The 14,821-nt window shown below is 32.5% G+C and overlaps 1 protein-coding gene and 1 long non-coding RNA gene across 2 annotated transcripts; both read left to right on the top strand.

Annotated features, from left to right (window-relative positions):
• The first annotated feature begins 4,878 nt into the window (after positions 1–4,878).
• On the top strand, positions 4,879–6,449 carry LOC108213176 (uncharacterized). The gene is made up of 2 exons (XR_001805244.2): positions 4,879–5,273; positions 5,974–6,449. It is a non-coding gene; the product is annotated as an uncharacterized LOC108213176 (long non-coding RNA).
• A 3,448-nt stretch (positions 6,450–9,897) lies between these two features.
• On the top strand, positions 9,898–11,646 carry LOC108213705 (transcription factor RAX3). The gene is made up of 3 exons (XM_017385498.2): positions 9,898–10,189; positions 10,358–10,487; positions 10,614–11,646. Exons 1-3 carry the CDS (start codon positions 10,054–10,056, stop codon positions 11,374–11,376), a joined length of 1,029 nt encoding a protein of 342 aa, XP_017240987.1. The 5' UTR covers positions 9,898–10,053; the 3' UTR covers positions 11,377–11,646.
• The last annotated feature ends 3,175 nt before the right edge of the window (positions 11,647–14,821 follow it).

The raw sequence follows: 14,821 nt of genomic DNA on the forward strand, positions 1-14,821 counted from the left end.
TCTAAATATAAGATTCGGGAAGAGAAAGTATAAAGCTCCGGAAGAGCATGTATAAGGCTCTCGAATGTTACTCCAGAAGAGCATGTATAGTATTGATGCAATTATTCTCTCCCAAGAATATTGAAGAACGAAATTTATATAATTTATTGCATTGAGATATCAAGTGCCTTTAAATATCGAGTCTATTTCATGACACTAAAAGTATTTTTATCATCCACTAATTTATAATAAGCATAATTGAAATTGATTTTGAAGTAAACCAGAAGTTTACTTATAAGTTTACAGTTTGGCCTGACTAGCTAAGCCACCTCAATTAAATAAAGGTGCGAATAATGATTGATATTTTATATGGACTTTTGTTGAAGAACTTGTAGATTCTTCTTCTTATCAGTGACACATATATTATTTGCTTATAAGGGAAAATTGATCACCAGCAAGGATATAATTGTGATTTATCATCTTTGAGAATAAATTAATGAAGATATGGCATGAGATAAAAAATATCATATTGTTGAAAAGTGAGATATTTTGTGAAATATATGGTTGTATACAAAGTTATTATCAACTCGCAGCCTGAAGTATGCGAGATTCATTATTTAGAATATATATTTATAATGCTGGTGCATCTCATAATGAGTATATCCATCCATAAAAATTACTGATTATTTTGTATCACATATTTATCGATTCGCATCATCATATAAACAAATTTTCATAATCTCTCCCCATTTAAATAAATTATTTGGTCATCACAGATTTTCCACCACGTTAGTAAGATCGATTCCTCAATTGGATATATATTACATATGAGTGCATTTGGAATCATCAATATTTATTTGTTATGACTTGATTTAATGAGTTTGTTTTCCCAAAATCAGGGGGAGAAAATAAATAGCCGGTGAAAATAGAAATATGAGAATGAGTTATCATTGCCTCATCTTGATCCTCAAAATAAAGAATATGAACCAGAAGTTCATAAGATAATTCATTTTGATGACCAGAAAATAGTGACTATGTCGTAAACACCGGCTACATATGCTCCTATGATATAAATGTCGCACAAGGAAAACCTCAAGAAACTACTATGTCTAAAGAATGCCTGAAGCGTGATAGACAAGTTGGTTCCATATCTTATACAAAAAGGTGAAAGGAGCAATAATTGATGATGGCTAAATTGATAAATCAATAATTTTTGAAAGATCTCCAGAAGAGATTATATTGACAGATCTCTTAAAGAGATTATAGACATGACAGATTAGAGAAAATAAAAGTAATGAAAACTATTGAGATCTCGATATATTATGTTTTGTCCAGAATAAAGTGGAACCATAAATCGAATCGACGTCGATGATATTTATAGAACTTGAGGTTATTGATAACAATGAGGATCATGACGCAGAATCTGTTAGAAAATATATATAAAATTGGCCAAAGAATAAATGATATAATTGAGGCAATTATAAAGAAAAATTATTTGGACCAGTAGTCCTCTCACACCAGAAGTTGCGAAAGTGGTGCGCCCTACGAATCATTATCTCTTATAAAAAATACAGAGAAATTTTTGAAACTGCATTTCACACACCCAAAGGTGTTAAGTCAGTGGGATATGAATGATTATTTGTGCGAAAACCAAATGAAATTATAGAAATGTAAAGCTCAAATAATTGTATGATAACCTTGTGTTGGTTATGAAGAGTAATAGTACTTGTGGTGGAAATGATTATTTGATTGCGAAATAATCCCGCAATATGTGAAGGTTCAATTTAAGTTTTATACGACCCACTTGACAATAATCATCCTAGAAGGATCTTAACTGCCAGAAGCAGTATAACAAACTCTCGAGAACTATACCCTCTCAAATGGAAAAGGGATTCGGGATAAATACGTGTTATCATTGTATATCAAATTATAGGTGACAACTCATAAAGTCTCTGGCCAGAGCAGATGGAAACTAGAATGTGTTTCTAGTTAACATTAAATTGAGTTGCACCTGATGTTATATTATGTGATAAAGTGTTTTTTGGTGTATATATTGAAAGGAGAATTGCTCTTGGATAAATGATATATTGTCATATGTGAATCCCAAAAGGATTATAAATACACGATAGTACACTAACTTTTGTGAACACTTGAAAGAAATTCTCGGTCCTGAAGTACCGTAGCTAAGTAAACTACAACCTGTTTTATCATACACGTTTTGACATAATTATTTAAAGCAAGTCTCCGCTTTCGATTAGTGTTCATTGTTAAGGGATTGCTCGCTCTAAGGGCGTGTTATTCTGAAGTACAAAATGATAATTTTATTCGATCACTGTCAACCTATATATTCAATAAAGTTTAAAGCTAATTTTGCATGCATAAAGAAATAAGGGATCAAAAGTTGAATAAATTATAGTGGAGATTTTCTTTTGCTATGAATTTAATTGTTGCAGGCAATTTTTAAGGAAGAGCAAATGCACGCTGCATTCTTTTCCTTTATCCATGGATTTTTCCTGGTAAAGTTTTCAACGAGGCAGCATCACGTGCAAAGAATGATGATCAAAGGAATTCAACAGATTTTCTCGCAAAGGCACTTCTCGCGACTCTTTCGAGAAATTAGTACACATGACGGGGATGTGCAGACTTCGAGATATTTGCTAAACTAATGCTGTGATGAGGGGGAGATATAGATAATATGTTTTGTACAACTCATGTACTCTTTTTCCTTCACTAGGGTTTTTTCCCACCGGGTTTTTCCTAGTAAGGTTTTAACGAGGCATGATGTTGAAACAAGTCATCCAAGGGGGAGTGTTATGAAATAAATATGTGGATGACTTTTGGCTCTTTGATTTCTCCCATGACCTTTGGCTTTTAGTTTTCTCCCATTGATACTTGAAATTCTTGACCTTTCATTTGTATCTTAAAGGCCTATATAAAGGCACTTGTATGTATTGAGAAGGTGCAAGTAATACATAGATGTTATCACATTCTCTCCTCTCATATCATATACACTTCTCTTGTATTATTTACATAACAAATATTATATTGTTAACCTAGTTTTTGTTTCTCAATCAGGTGATTGATTGTAATTGATAGTTTGAGGGTTAGGATTTGTCTCTGCTGAGTTTGAGTTATCTATTAAATTTTTCGCCTTTCGTCAAAAAAAAAACTTCTTCTTTGATTTTATCTTTTATACGGTAACACGTTATTTTCTAAATTACCACAAAATTTTAATAAAATTTTTGAAATGTATAAATAACTTACAGTTTATATCATTCAAATATTTTAATAATTTCAAATATTTTCATAACTTATATATCATAACCTGCATAATAGTTATAATCAAATGTTTATCTTATATTTTCAAACTTACTCATCCTTGACGTTAAATTATGTTAAATTTAGTTTTATAATTTAATTAATATTTTAAAATAAAATTTAAAGTCTCAAATTCTATTTAAAAAATAAATTTTGAAAATAATATAGTAATATGTGATTCAGATATATTAAGAAAAATAGATTCTTTTATCACTCAACTATTATTTTTTTAGACACCAAACAATTATTTTACTTAATATTACTATTCATGTTATGGACGTTTGTGGTTTTTGTCATTCCGTTAAGGTTTATAAATAAAAAAATATTTTTTTGTCACTAACTATTTATATTTTTAGCAATCTACCACTAAAATACATAACAATTTTTTTTAAATCACTAGTATTACATTCGTATTTGAATAAGCATTTCATAAGTTTTAGTTATCGTTATTAAAATCAGCTGCCAGTGGCGAATAAATAGATGATGTAATTTTACACATTAACTTTGGAACCTCAACACTATAGCTTAGCCTCATGTTAATGAATCATTTTGATCATTCTACATCAATATCTTGAATCACACCTTAAAACAAATACACACTACTTCTTCCAATAAGTTGAGTAGACTTAGTTTGGAAATTGATTGAAGGAGAAATATCACAATATATTATATATATTAGAGTTATTTAAAACCTTAACTTATTTTCTTCCCCAAGTCACAATAATTCAAATATATATGTTCATTACCGAGCATATAACATTCAAGTTATATATATCTATCATGTCATCAAAACACATCCGTAAAACAGTTTATGATGATATTGTATAATGGTTAATCATAAAACTTAACAAGAATATCTAAATTGAGAAACGTGGTTATATTAATTCGGTTTCTTATTTGATGGTAAGTTTGTAAAAGAGTCAATATTTTTGTAATAAAAATATCCATCTTTTTTACGAATTAACAGAATAGTTAACGGAATTCTAAAATTCTAGTGTCAAGGTAACATTAGTGATAAGAACAAAAATATTTATAGTTCAGTTATAATTTATAAACAAATAGATAATTGAGTGAATAAAAAAATACATTTTCCTTATATTCTAATATATGAGGACATCGGTCAAAAGAAACTTCCAAATTCACACAGGAGGACACTGAATATGGTCAACTAAAACAAATTAAACTGTTTGGATGTATAAGTCAGAAACAATTTATTCTGTCTGTATAACGAATTTAAGTAAATTTCCGATTTATAAGTCATAATATGAGAATTTGAAAACTCTAAATTTTTAGTGACTTATTTTTATTATAATTTTAATTTACAAATATGGAGTAGATGTTCATTTTAAAAGATAATTTATAATAATTTATTATTATATAATTAATAATTTTTATACCCAATAATTGTAAACACCAATAAATTTATGTGAACACATAAAATAAAAATCATTTCTAACTTACTATTAACTTTTCATCGAAAATAATAATTTTTTTTAATTATGTCAAACAACTCCAAAATAACCTCTTTTATAAGGTTATAAAGCAGGAATTCCTAGTTTTCAACATTTAAACAGTCTTCAAAGTGGTTGGAATTTATCATATGAGTTTCAGTTTTCTGCTATTCTACGTGCTGCCCTCAGCTGGGCACCATCTTTCTATGTTATAAATCTTATTACCTATTTCCCTATTAAATGTCCAAACTGTCCCTCTACAGATTTCGTATTCACATTTATACTGCCACCGGAGTTTTCCTTCCCTAACCTACAACACACGTATATAACTCTCCACCGCTTATTCTCTTCAAATTTTAAACCAGCTTTCAGAGTTCAGAGCTTATATCGCACTTCACTTTAATTTCAAATTAGGTCATTGTCTCACGTTCTAATTGGTGCTTAAATCCGCCTCTTCACATCTTCTTAACAAAGCAACTGATGGATTGGTTTATCCGATTAAATCCATCTCTCTCGCCGGAGCTGGTAATCTCTCTACCTTCTCTCCGTTTCTTAATTCGACTTACTTTGATTTAATTAGGATTTTATAACTGTTTTTTACTGTCGAATTTAATGCTCTTTTGATCCGATTTGTGCTTTTCATTATTAGTCAAGGTCGTAATTACAGCTTTATTATGTATTTTTCGATGAATATAATCAAAAAGCTATGTTATAAGTGATCGATTATCTTTTAGTGGTTTGAATAGTGTAATGGGATCGGTGATTTGTTTTGTGTATCTTTTGGGTTTAGTTGTTTGACTGACGATAAGAGCATATGTAAAGTTGTATCGTTTTGTGTCCTTTTGGAGCAGGTTGTGTGACTGATAATGTATCAGTATTAATGTAGCAATCTTTTGTTCTTGTTTTTTTATTAATAAATCGATTATGTTCTTCAAATTGAATATTTTCTTCCACTAAAGGTGTTCGTTTTTCAGAGATTGATTCATGTAGATAGATTTGATTATGACTGTTATTTGATTATGATAATTATATGTTTTTTTTAATGAGAGTTTGAGTGTGCTTAATTTGAGATTGGTGAGTGATGATCGTGTTGGAAGGCAGAGTTTGTTGAGGGGAAATATCATGGAGTTGGCCAATAATTTGAAAGGGTTGAACTTTGATTTATTTTATAGAAATCATTTCATCGCATCATTCAGTTTATATATAAGCTTTCATGTTTTTGCAGGTTAATTACAATCATCTCAAGTTTGATAATTTTGCTTCTTTCAGGTCTGAGTTTGGTATGTCTGCTCACATTATTGCTTTATCTTGAGTTTATTGATTCAAGTTTAAGATTCAGTATGTAAGTTTTGATTTGCCCGTATATGTACAAGTACAAGAAGAAGAACACGAGTTGCTCTGAAAAAAGACCAGGAGAATGTTGCACGTACTCTTCAAAATGTCATTCTAGGTTCTTATTTTTTAAGTTTCATATATTTTCTATAAATTTGTGGTTCTTCTATATATAGTTGTGTTCTATCAAATTTGTATTCTTGAAGGAGAACTGAATTCGTAAATAAGAACCAAGAATATGTAGTCAGCTGTGTTCTATATATAGTGGCCATGTTATTTATGTAATCAGTTATGAACACTGGAATGTTGTTCCAAGACCTCAATATTTTGCATCGGAAAATCTGTAATAGACTTTAGTCTTTTAACTCTTTTCTTTTTGTAGATGAACAATGATGTATGGATTTAATATTATGGTTAATGATGGATTTTGTAAGCTGTAAGCTTGAATGTTGAAGTTGTGGTATATATTTAAAACTTATTGATAATACAAGTAGTAGTCTAGTAGTGTAAATATTTGTTTGTTGGCGAACAAACTCGAGTTTAACGAACTCGAACACAAATCGAGCGAACACGAGTTAGACATATGTAAAGTTTTGTTCGATTCATTAAGATCATAGGACAAAAAAAGTTGTTCGAACTCCAGTTCATTAATATACGGAACCGAGCTTAACGAACTCGAACACGAGCAAACATGAATGAAGTTAACAAGCAATTCGGTTCGATCACAACTCTAAATACTTCGGAGATCATAACTAGCTGGCAACTGCCTTGGCCCTGAGGCCATTTCACTTGAGGCAATTTTCCATTTAGCAAGTCATAGAAGTCAAAATAGCTACTCCCTTCGTCCCCCTCAATTGTTTACATTGGAGGGGGACACGGAGACCAAGACAATGTATAAAAAATGAGTAAAGTTAGATGAAAAGTGGGTAAAGTGGTGGGACCTATCAATATTTAATAATAGATTTGAGATAGTGGAGGAAAGTAGTGGGTGTAATAGTAGTTTTTATTGTTAAATATGAGATAGTAGGGGAAGATAGTGGGTGTAATGATGGGAAAAACTTACTATTTATAGTAACGTAAAGAAATGAGAGGGACATCCCAAAATAGTAATTGTAAGCAAATGAGAGGGACAGAGGGAGTAGTAACTAGCTACTGGTCCATCGTTGCGAAGCTCATTAATGTTCAGTTAATGATGTTGTGAATTGGGATAATAATAAAATCAGAGATTAAACATACATATATTGGGCCGCGCAACACCCGTTAACTCTGCATTAGTATGATATTGTCCGCTCTGGGCTTCTGGACTCCTCCCAAAAGGCCTCATACTAATAGAGTTGTTTGGCTGCTTATATTCAAGACAAATATCCTTTATCTTTCCGATGTGGGATTTGGGTTGACACCCACTCAACAATCTCCCTTCAATCCAAGAACCACCAATCTTGTGACTCTTTTATCGCCTCTACGCATCGGTTCCTCATCTTGCGGGACACGCCGTCCGACTACCTTAGTCAGGAAGATTTTCGACACAAGCCGTCCAAGACCTCTAATCGTAGTTCTGGAGAGCATCCCCCGCATCACCTCTAATCGTAGTTCTGGAGAGCATCCCCCGCATCACATGATTGCATCCCGCAACCCCATGATCAACTTCTTAACCATCGGCTCTGATGCTACTTGTTGGGCCGCGCAATACCCGTTAGCTCTGCATTAGTATGATATTGTCTGCTCCGAACCGTGGCCAAGCCCGCACGAATTAGTTTTTGGGCTCCTCCCAAAAATCTCATACCAATGGAGTTTTTTGACTGCATATATTTAAGACAAATATCCTTTATATATACGATGTGGGAATTGGGTTGACACCCACTCAACGATATGCTGATATATTCCTATTTTTTGTTTCAACAAAAAAACTTACATATAATTTTATATTAGAGTTGCAGCTAGACCTTACAATGTTTCATCCTGTCATTTAACAAATTTTGTATTTCAAACTTGTGATGAAAAGTCAAAAATATACTACAAGAATAAGATCATCTTTTGAAAATCATTTTAATTCAATGCCTTATTTTACTATATGACACGTCAAAGCCGAAATCAAAATTTCAAGTAATTTTATATATTTACTATTGTTTTAACAAAAATTAATTGATATTAGGACTTTGGTCGACTTGCTGTAGACATGTTTTTGACAACAACAAGAATATTGTGTTTGGTTGGATGAATGGAATATAATGAGCGGGTGTTTGGGGATTGAGCTTATGGGCTTAAAAGCCCGAAAAGTCCACTTCACTTATAAACAGACTGTTTGACAAACTGTAATGAGTGCTTATTTTGAGTCGAAGAAGCTCCAAAAAAAGCTACAAAACGTAGCTGTTTTTTTTTACTCCAACTTATTACTAACCGTTCCTTACCTCTCTCTGCCCCGGCTTTCCCTTCCAACTCTTCTTCTTTAATTGTTCTTGCAGCACTTCTTCTTTAATTAACAGAAAACAGAACTTTTTCTTCTAATGCATAGTTTTTATATTTTTATTGCATAATTTATATTTTTTTTATATGTAAAATATCTCGTGTATTAATAAAAGATGGTTTTGTATTATTATAATTTATTTCTAAATAAAACAATTTATATTATAAAATTACAGAACTATACTAACTTATAAGTTAAGTTATCCAAACACTTAAATAACTTATAAAAACTTATAAGTCACGGTATCCAAACACTTATAATAGATTTTAAGTCTAAATCAACTTTTCACTTATAATCCACTTCTTTAGTTTAAGCAATCACTTCTTTTAAGTCCGGCCAAACGGCCCCTGAGTAAAAGTGACATGAAATAATAGAGGGAAGAAAGAAGGACTTGTAAAAATTAAGTGGAACTGAATTTTGTATAATGAGACTTGGACAAAAGTAGGTATGATATAAGGAACAAACCATTCTTTCGTAAAGTGTTTCAACAGATGATATAAATGGAATGGTGGAAAGAATAAAATTATTAAACATAGAACAAATTATAGTTCAAATTTCATCGTCTTCCACTTTCATTTATCTAACCAAACACAACATAAGTTCTATTACATTAATGTTGTGTTTGTTTGGGTGAATGATTCAAGAAAAAATGAATTAATTAAAGAATAAACTATGTTATGAGTAATTAATGTTAAGAAATTTCATTTTTTTGACAAATATAAATTATATCTTTACAATTGAGTATTTGTTCTCAACAATTTTTGAGGTGAGTCATCATAGTCGAACCCAGAAGTGGGACAACAGACAATTACTCTTAATCACTGGGCTATCCTCCATTCCACTCCTTACATCAAGTGCTAACACCTTCGATTTGAGATAAAATGTTCCATTCTCTCCTATTCACGGTTTCTTTCGAAATCTTATCATAACAAGTTTACACTGACTTAATTTTTATTTCAAAACTTCCGTTCTATCTCGATTGATTTCGAATAATTTTACTCATCACAGTTCTTTCCATTCTCCCCTATCGAACAGGACACAAGTTCATCACAAAGAGAGAAAGCCTTCTTGATTGCAATTCCAAATTTTGTGAGTGATTAGTATAGCATTAGTGCAATCTATCAATTTTAAGTACATGGACAGAAATTTGACGAGAGCTAGGTAGAGGAAAAAAGATGGTACATAAATGATAGGGAGGAGATTCTAGATGCAGAAGAAAGACAATAAGAAAACAATCGATCTACTGTTCTGGCATTCCATTTCTGAATTATTCTATTCATGTACTCCTGCATAATTAAAGCAGCTTCTTTTTCCAACCACGCCTTTTATATACATAATCCGTTGATAATTCCACTCAATACGCCTTTACTTCTCCAGCTATTATATACTTTGGAACCTTTCTCATTCTTTTCCTCTCTGTCTATATAACATACTTATCACAGAATACACACTGAAAGTAAAAATACTAGTCTCAGGTTTCAAAAACACGGAAATAGAAATTAAGGAAGCATGGGGAGAGCTCCTTGCTGTGACAAGGCTAACGTGAAGAGAGGGCCATGGTCACCAGAAGAAGATGCCAAACTCAAGTCTTATATCCAAGAACAAGGCACTGGCGGCAACTGGATCGCTTTACCTCAGAAGATAGGTATTCTCCTGCCTATGTCGTGTTCTGCAAAATCACAATCACCATGCATGTTTTGATTGGCTAATAACATGTTATGGTAGTGGTAGAGTCGATAACTTAACATGATGTCAGAACTCAAGTGTATTTTGATGAATAATGATCATTTACTATTACTGCATTGAATTTTAGGGCTGAAGAGATGTGGGAAAAGCTGTCGGCTTAGATGGTTGAATTATCTACGACCGAATATTAAGCATGGAGACTTTTCGCATGAAGAAGATAACATCATTTGCACCCTCTACATGAGTATTGGAAGCAGGTAACTGAAAATGAATATACAATTAACAAACCTTACCAAATTGTAATCCTCATCATGAGAAATTGAAATTTAACTTTTAGATTTGCACCTGTTGTTAAAATAATGATTTATTCACGCAATTATTAGGTGGTCGATTATTGCTGCACAATTACCTGGAAGAACAGATAATGATATAAAGAACTACTGGAACACAAGGCTGAAGAAAAAGCTACTGGGCAAGCAAAGGAAGGAAGTGCAACATTCTAGGAGATCAAGTAGCTGCTATCTAAAGGTCAAGCAACAATACGAGACTGCGATGAAGAATTTAGATGACGAATCCCAGGCCAACATCAACAACATTCAGCCTGATCAATCTAATTCATCTGGTGACTGCATTCCAAAACTACATCCTGATCAGGCCACCATGTATCCGACCTTATACACGACCCATGATCTCCCACCTCATCCGATCAAGAAGCATGACCAAGAAACATTCTATGATTTCCCTTTCAATATATCATCTAGTACTTTTGAAAACTACCATTTACCCCCTAACGACAATCTCAATCACTCCTTGAAGTTCCCGGTCTCTTCCACACTCATGGATTATTATTCTACTACTACTACTACTACTACTACTACGAGCAATAACTCTCAACTGTCGAACACGACTCATGCCTACTCCAGTGATTTAGCAAGTTACTTGAACACATTTCCAAATATTAATCAAATGGATGAAACGATACTCTATGGATTTGATGAGATGAGTAGCTTGTGTGGAGTGGACATAGTGAATGCTGGTACAAGCAATCCTGCAGGGAGTACAACTAGTTGGAAAGGAGATATGAGCTCCTTTGTTTGCGCATTTGAAGAACCAGCTTATATTGGGATTCATCAACACTTAAGTTAGGTACTGCACTCTGGACATTACATGATATATGTATATTTAATTTCTTTTATTCAAATAATGATGACATTTTCAGTATCTAGCAAGGATCAAAATAGTTTATATTGTCGGTTCTGATGAATCGTATATACATATTGATGAACTCGAAGATTTGTTTGTTTCGCACTATCACTTTCATTCTGATGGCTTCAAATTTCTTCATACAAAGAAATACTTGTACAGTACTGTTCCTTTCATTTGTACTATATACTAGGTTCTTTGCTTCTGCTGATACTTCTCTTGCAGTTATGTGCGTCATTTAGAGTCATAAAAATGAGATGCAATCTGCAGTCTCAACTTAAAGAGTAAGAAATAATCAATCTTATCGATCGGTTAGCCAATTTACTCAATTAATTCTATCCGGTTTACCAGATGTAAAATTGTTAGTACTGGTACATTGGGGCGAGGGAACGGGGGCAGAACTATAAATTGCATGGAACTGTATGATTTAGCAGAACTGTATTTAATTATTGTTGATTTTATAAATAAATGACACGCGCTTGCATGTGGCGTGCTTCTACTCTATGCTGAAGGTCGTGAGAGTTGAAGCTCAAAAGAATGGATTTCATTTCGTAAAACATCACGAAACGATCATAAGTTTCTTAAGAAGCTATATGCCTCACCAATAGCATTTCCTGCTCCGAAAGTCTAATAGCAAATTGACTATTTCTTGCTCTCTTGGTGCTGCAGCTGAATCAATAGAATAATTTATTTTTAAAGATGATTTTCAGTTAAAACTTACAGTAAAGTTAAATGTTTCAAACTTGGGGTCAGAATTCAGATACATAACTCAGATTCTATATATTATTATTATTATTATTATTATTATTATTATTATTATTTGTATAGAGAACTGGCTACTTCCAAATTTCCTTTCCACCCCCGGATACATTATTAAATTCATCTGTATTATACGAAAGTCAAGAAAGTAAGCATGAATATAGTTAAAATAAAGATGAATAATTTGATCCAATTATATAGTAATAAGAACTTGTAAGCCTGGGATGAAAAGACGAGCAGTGAAGTTGGAAAGGTGTTTTGACGTTTTGGCCACAACTCGGTAGGCTTTAGCTTGTAGGGTATCGGAAATGGCTGCACTCTTTTATTTGTATCTTCATGTTTCTATGTAATAATATAATATTATTAAAAGGACGCAAATGCATCAGCCTGCAAAACCAACCCCCCAGGTTCTGCACGGTTAAATATATAGAGTATAATCTATCCTGGTATATACTGCGCAAAAATATTCTTTAATTACATGAACATTGACATATAATAACGCCATATATGATCAATTATGCAACTATGTCTCTTAGAGTAAAATTAAGGAGGAGAGAGTTTCGATCCATAACATAAAGTTCGGTACTTTGAGCATGTTTGGCTGAACTTAAAATAAGTTACTTATGACTTAAAGTTGGGTATTGTGACTTTAAGCTAACTGTGAAAATTGTGACTTTTAGCTGAAGGTGTGTGTTTGGGTATCTGAACTTAAAGTTAATCACAGTATTTAGTTAATTTTGACTTAAATAGATTTTGACTAATTTTTTTGAAATAAACCAAAGTGAAAATACAAAATAAAAAATAGATTATTATTTTTCTGAAACAATAAAAAATACATTATAATTAGGCTTCGCATATTTCATTGGCTAGTACCTTTGTCGGGTTATTTGCACTGCCGCTAATCAAAAATGAAAGGAAATACTACAGCTTAATATTCATAACTCGACAACGGAAAGATCTTCGGTCGTCGGAATCTGGAACAAAAGGCTCAGTCGCCTTCAGAAGTATAAGAGGGATAGGCTCGAAAGAGGGGAAATGAAGAGAGGAAGAAAAGAAAGAAAAAACTGCAAAAAAAAGAAGCTGAAAAGTACGTGTGAGCAGCTTCTGGCTTTTGGGCTACTTTTAACTTAAAGCCCACTTAACTGGTGGGTTGCCAAACAGCTCAATGCTGACTTAAAGTCTTGAGAAGCTGGCTTATATCGTTCCCAAACAGGCTCTTTGACAACGCCTCCTGGATGCTCATATAAAGAGCTTTCCTTTTCTTTAATTTCTTTTTTGGTTAATCACTCTTTCCTTTCGCAAAACAATGTCGATTAATTTTAGAGTAAACGACAAAGTGATGGCTGTATTTTTCCAAATTTTACAAGATGATGACTGGACTTAAAAAACTACATAACGGTGGCTGGAATTTACTTCCACCTTTTAATAAGGTGGCGGCCGTAAACCTCAATTAATTTTCCTCCGTTAATTCTAAAAAATAAAAGATTAAACGACAAAATGTAGCTGTAGTTTTCCAAATTTTACAAAATGTTGGCTGGATTTCCACCATTTTGTCGTTTATTCTTTCTTTTTTTTGGAGTTAACGGAGGAAAATTAACAGAAGTTCACGGCCGCCACCTTATTAAAAGGCGGAAATAAACTCCGGCCACTATTATGTAATTTTTAAAGTCCAGTCATCATCTTGTAAAATTTGGAAAACTACAGCCACCATTTTGTCGTTTACTCTTAATTTTATTATATTAAGTAGTGGGTGTTTGGCAAAGACTTATAAGTCCAGCTTCTGGATTATAAGTTATGAGCACTTATTCGTACCGTTTGTGTAATAAGTCAAGAAGCACTTATAAAAAACTAAAAATGCTAGCTTTTTTTCCAGGGCTTCTACTTATTTCTCAACCACTTTACTCACTTATAAATCTTATCTTGCTTTTAACTTCTACTCCACTTATTTATTTTAAGCAAGAAGCACTTATTTTAAACTCACCCAAACGGCCCCGTAGTTATATGGAGTATATTTCAATCCCCAACGATACTAATAATTATATGGTTTTTCTATATTGTGTCCATGAGCGTGAGAAGCACCGACTCTTATTAGTTTGGTATATTTTTTTATTGGTTTTTCAATTATAAATATGAATGGATCCCTGCATTTACATTAGTTTCACCAAAAAAATTCCGTCAAACTAATCAAATTGAGTGTTTATTGTGTGCACTTGGATACAGATTCCAAGGATCCATTATTATATATAAATGGCAGTTCCTCGTGACTTACAAAAATCTTATAATAACTACTTTTAGTACCTTAATACTAATATAATAATTTCTTTAAATTAAACGACAACGCACATGGATATATATGTTGAGATTGATTTACGTTTTATAGCTAGCTAACGTAGTGACACACACACGCAGACATATACATACAAGTGTGCAACATGGAGGGTTTATGTACGCACACTTTTTATCTCTGGTTGACACTCATTTATGATTTGATCGTAAAATTATCTCTTAAGTACCGGAACGAAAATGAAAACTCAACCCAGTCACGTTCTATCTGCTGCTATACATTCATTGAGAAATGATGGACATATGATTTCAGATGGAAATCACATAATCTTTGTCCACTGTGTGC

The sequence above is a fragment of the Daucus carota genome, chromosome 3 (genome assembly GCF_001625215.2).
Source record: "Daucus carota subsp. sativus chromosome 3, DH1 v3.0, whole genome shotgun sequence".
In the NCBI taxonomy this organism is placed as follows: Eukaryota; Viridiplantae; Streptophyta; class Magnoliopsida; order Apiales; family Apiaceae; genus Daucus; species Daucus carota.

What these genes read in the sequence shown, in the direction of transcription:
- LOC108213705 (XM_017385498.2), top strand. Translation starts at nt 10,054, where the DNA reads ATGGGGAGAGCTCCTTGCTGTGACAAGGCTAACGTGAAGAGAGGGCCA. An exon ending in CGCTTTACCTCAGAAGATAG is followed by an intron (nt 10,190 to 10,357) that starts GTATTCTCCTGC and finishes ATTGAATTTTAG; the next exon opens with GGCTGAAGAGATGTGGGAAA. An exon ending in TACATGAGTATTGGAAGCAG is followed by an intron (nt 10,488 to 10,613) that starts GTAACTGAAAAT and finishes CGCAATTATTAG; the next exon opens with GTGGTCGATTATTGCTGCAC.